The 10,356-nt window shown below is 38.4% G+C and overlaps 1 protein-coding gene across 1 annotated transcript; it reads right to left on the reverse strand.

Moving 5' to 3' along the window:
* Positions 1-1,655: 1,655 nt before the first annotated feature.
* Positions 1,656-10,063, reverse strand: THOC7 (THO complex subunit 7). The gene is made up of 7 exons (XM_010167000.1): positions 9,951-10,063; positions 8,960-9,087; positions 8,512-8,598; positions 7,130-7,187; positions 3,464-3,530; positions 3,274-3,343; positions 1,656-2,036 (listed from the first exon to the last, which is right to left on the reverse strand). Exons 2-7 carry the CDS (start codon positions 9,066-9,068, stop codon positions 1,969-1,971), a joined length of 459 nt encoding a protein of 152 aa, XP_010165302.1. The 5' UTR covers positions 9,069-9,087; positions 9,951-10,063; the 3' UTR covers positions 1,656-1,968.
* Positions 10,064-10,356: the final 293 nt, after the last annotated feature.

Here is a 10,356-nt window from a genome sequence, read left to right on the forward strand (position 1 = left end):
TCCAAAGTACTGGGTAAAACAAAGAATAGAAAAATTTGAGGTTTTCAAGACAACGCTATTCCAGAGACCATTTTTAGCTGGTAAACGTCATCCATTTCTGCACCAAAATAAAATCCAGGTAGCTCATGGAGGGCCTCTCAACAACAACAACAAAAAGTTAATAGGCTTTAAAGTGTCTTGAGACACTGTCATTTATGATCTTCATAATTCATAAAAGTGACTCCTCCCTGATTTGGCAATAATTTAGTGTTGTTGCTTTACAAAATACTTTACTATTCAGTTGTTAGGAGGGGAAAAACAGCAGAACAGTAAATACTGTTTGACAGGGTATTTTTCATATTAAATCCCTTTTGTTTGCTTACTCTCCCTACGCCCCCATCTGCAAAATCTGTAGTGCATGAGAAACACTGCATGTCTACACAGGCTCTATCAGGCAATCCTGAGCTTCCTCTGTGTTCTGAGTCGACCAGCTGTGAACTAGAAGACTTTTGACAGCTTATTAGTCCAGGGCTGCACTGTGCTACTGAAGTTGTATGACTTCTCATTCGGCTGGCTTGTCTTTAGTAAACTTGGAATGTGAGCAAAACAAGCTCAGATATGTCTGTTCAAGCCAACGCACACAGATCCACAGCCACTGAGAGTGGGAATTATATGGCATTTAGACTGTGAAAGTCCAAAGTCACAATCCTGGAAGTCCCCCTCAGCTGTCACCTAGTTTGAGGAGGAGGCTCTATTCTACATAAGATCGTTATTTTACTTCAACCACGTATGTTTGAGTCAGCCTTAGCAAGATCCAAAACATGTTCCTTTACCCAAACCAGTGGAAGGCTTGATTTAACAGGTATTTTAGAACATGGATAACAGGTAGTGACATGACCTACTACTACCCCTTGTTCCTTCCTCCCTGCCTTAGAAAAGTTTAGAGCATACTCAATTCTCTTCTCTTGTTGGGAAGGTCAAAACCTGTATTTCCTACCTCCCAACAGACTGCTTGGACTGCAGGATGATCCAGGTGGAGAGATTACACCCTTCCTATTAATAATAAAAGTATCTGAGATTCTTTAACATTAGGATTGCTGCTCTACCACTTTGGTTTGTTATCATGGGAAAGGAAGGGTTCCACCATCTGTTTCAGGAACTACGATGTATTTCATAATAGTCAATTGACAGATAAAATCCAGAAGTAGATTACAGTCAGTATCAGGACTAGACTCCTGGTTCTACAAGAACAAAGCTTTTTAAATCACAGTTTAAAATGTGTCATTTCAAAATGTGACTTTTGATGTGGTTGCACAGAACACAGCATAATGAGGCTCAGATCACTGCACCTCTTTGCATCACCTTAAAGAAAAAAATAAAGCTAATACAGTATAATTTTTGTTGTTTTAAACTCCTCAACAAGCATTATTTCTAGAGAAGCAATTAGTTTTGTAAAGAACCAGCAAATTCTAGTCTAGTCACAGGTAAGTTCTAAAACAGCAGCTACTTTGAAAAATTAAGACCCTACTTGGTTCAATTTTAGGTCCCATCTGGACTAGGAGGTGGAAGCTGGGACTCATGCAAAGATGCACTGCCCTCAGTCCAACGGCAGGTAAGAAAAGGAGCCCTTACTATTAGGCTCAATCTCCTACTAAAACAAATAGGAAGCTCTTTGTAAACACCTTTTATTGGCAATGTTTTGCAAACACTTTAGTTCACAAGTACTGTGCAGAAGCTTCATCCTTTGTAAAACAAGGTAGGTACTTCTTGTCACAAATAACAAAGGTTGTGGATTAATGCAAAGTGCCTCTCTGCACAGATCTGTAACTGTTTTCCCCTGAAGCATAAGCAAAACAAGTATTTTTGTATAAAAATTCACAGAAGCAGTAGAAAACTATTTTTCAGCTCTGGGTCTCTTACTGTTGGTTCCAACACAAAGTGAAGACACATGGAAGTTCTTCAATAGTGGAGTCAGTCTTCATATTACATCTACTGTTTGGTCTCTGTTTCCATCTGAGTTTCTTGAGATTCTTCAGCTTCTGAAAGTTTTTCATCATCTAAAATTCAATATTACTGTTAGTCAAACACACTCAGTTATATTTACAGACTATATTGCAGAGCTGTGTCCATCCAACTTAAATATTTTACTTTGATTGCCTTAAACATGTAGTTGAGTATCTCATTATACAAAATGCTATGTTCAAACAACAACAAAAAAATCCTTTAAAATTTTTAAGATTTATCTGTAACAGCTATTACAGGAAATGTGGAGTAAATCCTATAGTATCAATTCAAGCAAACAGTACCTGATTGCTTCAAACTACGTGCCTTCTCTTTGCCTATTAATGGTTTATTTGAAACTGAAGATGTGCCTTCCACTAAAATGTTTCTTCCTTCACAAAATTCTAGAAGTTGAGAGGCAATCTATACATTCATGTGAAAATGTATTTTAGAGACTAGCACTTGCTTAAGTGTTGCTAACACATAATAACAATAACCTTCTGCTAAAGTGCACCAAGGATTAACAGTTCATTCTGCTTAAGAAGATATAAATGGCCTTAGAGAATGAAAGTCTGCTCTTACAGCCAGCTATGTACGTTAATCAGGTCATGCTCAAAGGCTATACCAATTATTCCATCTTGGAAAGACACAGCAAAAAACCAGCAAATAGTATTTCAAACAATATTATCCATATTAGACCATGAAAAGTAAACACCCATTTGAAAATATTAAGTATTTGTAGGACAAAAGATGAGTATGACTGAATTCCTGAATTTATCTCTTGTGTATGACAGTTTCAGTCCCTGTTCTATTAGAGACTCACTGTCTGAGTAGGTAAGTCATTTAGCTTTCCTGTATTCCAATTTCTTTTTAGTAAAGCCTCAAACTATACCATGACAGCAGTGACATATTCTGAAAACAGGAATTCTACAAGTAAGTTTGGAAACTATGCACAAGAATACTTTAAGAAATACTTTTTCTGTTTAAAAAAAACCCCAACAAAACAACAAACAAACCAACCTCAAATTGCTATTCTCCATCCTCACATTTCAAAGAAGTCTGTTGCCTCCAGATTAATCTGGAGCTAGTCAGGAAATTACATGGTGGCTAGCCCATAGAGGAAAAAAATTCTGAGCAGTCTCAGGCTTGGGACTACTACTGAGGGAAAAAATGCTGCCAATGCAAGAGGTCACCATCAATTGCACATAGCTAGCCCACTGCTGGAAGCTGTGATTCCTTTTGATCTGCTGAAACCCAACCTAGTTATATACATTACCTAAGAACACCACTTACTTTCCAGGGTTTGCTGAAGTTCATGGATAGTGCTCAGGAGAACATGGAACTGCTTTCTTCTCAGCTCCAACTGGAATGATAAAATATCTATTTCAGGGAACAGCACATACAGACAAACAACCCATAGCAGATGCTGCATTAATTATGTTCGTAATATATAATTCCATAACAATCCCTATGAAAAACATACCTTATCTTCAACACTTTCTTTAATGTGAGAAAGATGTTGCAGTTCTTTTCCCAAAGCTTCTAGCTGCCTGAAAAGAAATTGTCATAGCATTTAAAAAGAATTCTGTAAAATTCTGGGCAAATAGATTTGAACTAAGTGAAGGAAAAAGAACCATTAAATAAACAGGATAGGTAAGCAAAGCATGACAAATGAAATGACACAGAGGTAAGGCCACTTCACATACATGTTAAACTATTATGTCATAAACTTGTAATTTCAGGACTTTACAGAAAACAAGGCCTCTAAGCCGAAACACAGTTGTACACTGGGCATTTGGACTACAACAATTCAGTCTTGCCACAAACATGTTATTTACTTGACCATAAAATGAAAGTTAAAGTGGGTTACATTAAACACCCACAGCATTTTCATAGGCTTCACTACTTCACAGATTTCTTTATGTTGTCATGAGTAGATTAAATAAAAACACTGGATGAACGTACTTGATAAACCTACATACCCAACATACAAACATAACAATTCCCAGACACAACAACTGACCAAACACATAGTCAAGTACCTTATCTCTGACAGCGGGCTGACCAGACAGAATAGTGGGTAACATGTAGAATTCACAGTAGGCATAGGCAGAATAATTCATGCTTTGAATGAAACTACATGATATAGCTTGTGCCTCAGCACACAGAATTTAACATTGTGATCCATATAAACAGTAATTTCCTTCTCAAATGCCAGTTTTTATTTTAACTGCTTGCCTCTGGCATTAAGAGATAAAGGAAATATGCAACACCTATCATCTTCATTATTATTCATATCCTTTTGAAATACATCATCTTTCAACACCTCTTTGGGATCTTTCTGCAAGCCTTTGACTGTTTTCTGTTCTCATTTGGCCCCACCATGGACCACCACAATTCTTTCAGAGGTAGGGCAAAGAATAACAGGTACTATAATGTACACTACCTCTCAAATAAGGACAGAGTATTAAGTCTTACAATCAAATCTACAGTCTGACCCTTCTACTTTTCTTCTAACGCCCACCATAATTTATGGTCCATGTAATGAGAAGAATCTATTTCTTTAAAGGTGAAGTGGATTGAGGCTGACCATCCCTGATTAATTAGCAGGCAGAGCCATACAGGGGTCAGCAAGGGAATAAAAAAAATTTTTCTGAAGCACTGACAGCTGCTGCAACCAGTCTGGGCAGGGAACCACAAAAAGGCCCCCAGTTCTAAGTAACTCATGATGGCTGGGAAAAAACTCTGGTTTAGTGCTACCTGAGGGTGCTGTCTTTTTTTTTTTTTTTTTGAGCCAGTATGCTTGGTACCTTAAGGGGAATGCCTGAAAGAGGGTTGGGTGTGACATTATCCCTTCCTATAATGGAAGCAGGCTAATAGCTTATAGGCTTATACTGTGATTTTGCTGGTATTTGGTTTCTAGTTTCTGAAAGGCTTCTATTTGGCCAAATCTTGCTGCTCATACTGTGCTGTCAGGTATAAGTGGACTATGAGAAGACATGCAATTTTTTTCTAGTAACACCCAAGCTACATCTGGAATTTTACTTCTTTTACTTTCTGCTCCAGAGACTCTTTACCCAGCCTTCTCTTTTATTTTTTTTATCTCCTTTTCTAAGATTCAGTGTCATTTCTTGGTCCTCTTAACAGCTCTTCTGAGACTGCACCTATAATTACACTGTGGGCACTGCCATTTAGTAGTTCAGCTCCTGTCACTTCCTGAATTGGCTCGTGTGTGTTACTTCTGACTAAGCCGATAACACCTTCTCTTCTTTTGTGCTGTATGACTAGTTGTTCCAAGAAACAGTCCCTTAAAAGCATAAAGAAAGTATTTTTCTGAACTTTGTCCTATTGTACCATAGGACCTGCAAAAGCTGTAAATGTAACTAACTCTTGCAATAAACCATGACATTTCTCCTCACAAGAAGTTTTCTCAAGTGTTTTTAGCAATTAAGAGTTCCACGAAAAGCGTGACAGTGTTAGTGAGGCTTCCTCCATTCTGATTTAGGGTGGTCCTGCTTGGTTCATAGTAGGATCTTCTGTATACTTTCTTCAAATGGGAGAGAAAGGAAACCTTGTAATTAAAACACTGGATGAAAACTTCATCTAGTTCCTGTATTTAAAATCTATTTACATGGAGGGGCCAGTTAAAGCTAAAACACCAAGGAAACAAAGTCCCTTCAAAAATGTTCAATTCTGTTACTATGTCCTGTTTCCCCCATCTGTAAATGGGGGATCACACTCCGCTACAGTTCAAGTCTGTGTCTTTGACTGGAGATATGAAGGACTAAGGACAAAAGGGCACACACTGTAGCCATTTTTCCAGTGGATGAACACACTGGTATTTCTAACTGTAATATAATCTCCTAAAGAGATGATAAAATTAAGTTTAAGAGAAGACAAAATGCCAAATTTATTAGCTGGAACTTACCACCATTTCTAGCTTTGCTTAAGAAACTTATGCTTGGATGTGTTAAGCAAAATTAGAACAACCCCTCCAAACCTAAACAACCTGGAATCCTCTGAGGGAAAAAAAGTATTATAATTTAGTTGTTTCCATTCTTCATCAGTTGGCTTATCTGGAAAACTTCATTTTTGTTAATTCTTTATTATGAAGCCTCACTTGATAAATGGCATATGCTGACTAATGAAGTAAGAAGTACTCAAGCCTCAAGAGGATTGCCTGTAATAATCAAAGCTGTGGTAATGAAATCAAGGCACGGAAAAACAACATATGAGAAAGAAAAGTGTGAAATATTCTCAGTGGCTTATAGCTATAAAAATTTTATTATTAGGGTAATAATACAATCACAGATCTTCTTTTTGCTATGAAAGACCACGGAATGTGAAAAGACAGCCTCCCTCTGCAATTTCCTTGAAAGTGGGCAAAAGGAAAAGCTCAAACTGCACTTATCCCCCCCACACACAGGAACCCCATGCTACATCTTTAATCAGGTTAAGAAGAACAAACTCATAGATTAAATGAGTCCCAGAATGTTTCTAGGGCTTGATAAACTAAAAAATATTATTTCCCCACACCTGCCCCAAAAGCACAGACAGTGATCCAAATCCAACAATGCCACAAGCAATACTCTAAGTTACGTGCAAGACGAGTTGGACAAGGGGTAGGTCTAACTTGCATGCCAGGGCAGGTTATATTGTGGTACACAACATAGCAGTTTATAGCCAGGCATGCAGGAACAACTTCTACATGGACAACATAAAAAACCTAAGAGCTTTCTCTTGCTTTCTCTCATCCCACTTTACTTGCTGGTGTGCCATGTGTTTTGTGTGACTACTGAGTCCCTTGCTGGCACACGTTACAGCGCTTCCCCGCTATCTCTCTTTCCTGAGCAACTTGTGCCTGGTAAACTGACACTAGATGTGCATTTACATCCAAGTTCACTTATTCACCTTAACAATGGACAAATTTAAAATACAAAATGATTAACAATGCTTCTGAACTCATGCACCTGGAGATTAACCAAAGAAAGCTCATAAGGGCACAATTTTAAAATACACCCCAAGCTTTTCTTATGTCAAAAGAAATTGTATGAAAGTGAGGAAAGGTCAAACTGAAACCAAAGAAATGTCAAATCTCATGACTTCTAACTTACTGACTTATTATCATCTAATGCAGTCTCATACTTACTTCAGTGTTTCATGTCTGTCTGGATGGTGTTGTATGACTTTGGCCAATGCATCATATTCTAAAAGAAATTTAAATAGTCTAAATGATTCTGAAAGTGTACATTCAAGAAACAGAAATCAGGTGCCATAGAATGGTACAGATTCTTTCTCCTTCTTAAAAACTGTCTTAACATTTTCCAAATTTGTACATAACACCTTACATATGTAAAATGTACCTGCAAATATCCATTTATAAGAATGTATATAGTTAGTCACATTTCAAAGTAGATGATTACATCAAAAGAGATTTTAAATAAACTTTGATTGTGGGCCATTACATACTCACTGAAACTTACCCAGTGCTAGTGATTTGTAAAGGATAAGGTCAGAAAAGACAGCCTTCAGATAGCTCTGCACTGCTGCACACTTGCTCTTTGTGTATGATTCCTAAGCACTGGTTTTAGATACTATCTAATGTAGATGTATAGAAAATGGTGCTGATAAGATGTTACCTATAAACACTGAAGATTCTTTTAGGAAAAAAGTATGAAATGCTGCATGAGAGACAAAAGGATTTTTTTAAAACTGTATTACACATAATGAACAACATTATGGTTATGTAGGCAGCTAACATAGCCATTTCCTGATTGTTATATATACAACTACCTCATTCACATGGAAAAAATCTGTGCTGCAGGCTGGACAGAGCTAACACTTCAGACCTATGTTTGTGGAGATGTATTAACTCTACATTCCTACTGGTTAGAGTTTTTTTAATTTAATTTTTCATTTTAATCTTTTAAAATTATCCACAAAACTGATCAAATAGTCGCATTTAAAACTTTTCATTTGTTATACTTTTAAACATTTTCCTTTTGCATTTCATTTAAACAAATTCTTGTTTCTCCTCAATTGCTAATCTTTTAATAAGACAATTAAATTATCAGCACATATTTTTAATAGTGGGGGGGGGAAAAACCCTCTAATAGGTATTCAGTAAGAATACACACAGAGTTCCTGGGTGTGTAACTGTCACTTCTGTCTCTGTGAATGCATAACCTTCCCTTAAGAGCTGAAGGGATACACTTGCATAACCTTCACTGCTGGGTGTTAAGTCTGTTTAACTTTTGTCTCGCTGTTAACTGTGTTCTTAGTTCTTCCCAAGTCACCTGAATTGTGACAGGATGCTTTTGCGGTTTTTCTTTGACCTGAAACGTCTCTCAACTACTGTTTTAGGTTCTCCTGATGTTGCAAATCAACCCACCAGACTAAACACAGTATTCATGATGTAAGTATATGCTCTTACACTTTCAAAAATTTGGAATCTATTTTTTGATACAGTGTATTTTAAAAGATAACAAAATAATGAAACCAACTAGTGTAAATAGAGCTGTTGCTCCTTACCCTGGCGATTTTTTCTAATCCTTTTTGCTTGCAGGATTTGTTTTTTGCATTCAGCAATCTTCTCATGTGCTGCAGCTATACTATTTTCTTTAAAAAAAACCAAAACAAACAAACAGTTATATTGAAATCAAACAATATATGTAAACAAGACATTCTGTTAAATTATGGAAAGCTAAAGAGCTGTCTGTGACATGGTGGCCTACCAGCTCCATCAGCTTCAAAACTACATACATGTCAATAGGTTAAAAAAGTTTTTATTTGTATGTATTTTATATGCTAATAAGATGCATACAGCACATGTATGAGTGCTATCTGTCACCAGAAAAAAACAAACCAGAACCCCAAACCACCCATCACATGCATACGTTACGTTTACCAGAACTGGCCCAAGCTAGCTCATAAAAGAGAAATTGTCAAACAGCAAACAGTCATATTTTCTCATATTTACCTATATCCTTATAGATTTTTTCATAATTTTCCATTTCTCTCAGGTTCATATCATATACCAGAAGAGTTTTTCCCATTGAAAATTCACATTGTGATAAAGTACTCAGCATTCGTTGGTACTGGCTGTAACTGAAAACAGACAGGATATTTATTCCTAAACAGCAAAAAAATACCCCCTACTTTTACAAAACAAGAAAACAGAGACTCATGTAGTGTAAGGGTTAAATAACAATTAACAGAGAAATAAAATATTTCAAAGATTCAATGTATCATTCTTTGAAAGTGCACTTAGAAACATCGCACCCATTAATTCCACCATCGTGTCCTTAGAGGTGTAATGCGAGTATTAAAGCAACGGGCAGATTGATCCAGGGATCAAACTTCCCAGCCAGGGCTGGCTCTGTGACCACTGAGATTAGTATTTTAATACCACGGTGCTTCTCTGTACACACCATCGTTGTATTGTGTCCTCTGGGAATTTACATGCAGTACTAGTACAGACCCCACAGTGGAACACCACGTTGCAGCTCGTCTCTTGCTTTAGCCTGTTTTGGGGTGGGGGTTTTTTTGGTTGTTTTGGGGTTGTTTTTTTAAAAAAAGACCTGCAGCAGCAGAAATACCAGCAGTACTGCCCTTCCCTAACAGAACAAATGCACAACTGCCAACTAAAATATTCAAGTCATGATGCTGTGATAATAGCGGGACTCCCGGTCAGATCACACAGCGGCACGACAATCCTGAGGGCATTTGAGCTGGCAGATTTCATGCTACAGCCTGCAGCCCTCGGTAATTTCTGACCCGTCTCTAGTCCTCATCGCCTACCACAGCGCTTGGCATCTGCACTGGAAACACCACAGAGCCACAATGAAAAGTAGATGTATATGTTTTTAACGTGGATCTTTTTAAACGTGGATCAAGTCCAGTTTTCCCCTGAAACGCGAGTTAATCTGTTCCACAACTAAAACAAAACAAAACCAAGAGAAAACAAATACCCTTCCTCTTGAGATCCGGAATTACACCACTTAATGAAACTCTTCACCAACAAATTGATCCGCCTGTCGTCACCAGCACCATCGCCATCGATCAGGAGTCGCTTGCGGATAACTTCATCTGGGGAAAAACTCCTGTTTAATGGCAGCCGCATCCCAGAGCCCAGCGCGGGTTTCACCCCAGGCCCTCAGGGAACGACTCCCGGGGCTAAACCGGGAGGATCTGTTAAACAGGGGTCGGCCCTGGGCCCCGGAGCGTGGGGCTGAGGGACCCTGGGGCTCGGGCGGAAAAGCCTGGGGGCGGGGGGCGCCCAAGGCCCGGGCGTGCCCCGGCATGAAGGACCCGGGAGCGGGGCTGCGGGGCCGGGGCCAGGATGGAGGCCAGTCTGCGGGGTGAGAGGCCGGGGGT

This window comes from Antrostomus carolinensis, unplaced genomic scaffold (genome assembly GCF_000700745.2).
Source record: "Antrostomus carolinensis isolate BGI_N321 unplaced genomic scaffold, ASM70074v2 scaffold49804, whole genome shotgun sequence".
NCBI lineage: Eukaryota > Metazoa > Chordata > Aves > Caprimulgiformes > Caprimulgidae > Antrostomus > Antrostomus carolinensis.

What these genes read in the sequence shown, in the direction of transcription:
- THOC7 (XM_010167000.1), bottom strand. Translation starts at nt 9,068, where the DNA reads ATGCTGAGTACTTTATCACAATGTGAATTTTCAATGGGAAAAACTCTT. An exon ending in GATTAGAAAAAATCGCCAGG is followed by an intron (nt 7,188 to 8,511) that starts GTAAGGAGCAAC and finishes AATTTCTTTTAG; the next exon opens with AATATGATGCATTGGCCAAA. An exon ending in GACAGACATGAAACACTGAA is followed by an intron (nt 3,531 to 7,129) that starts GTAAGTATGAGA and finishes ATTTCTTTTCAG; the next exon opens with GCAGCTAGAAGCTTTGGGAA.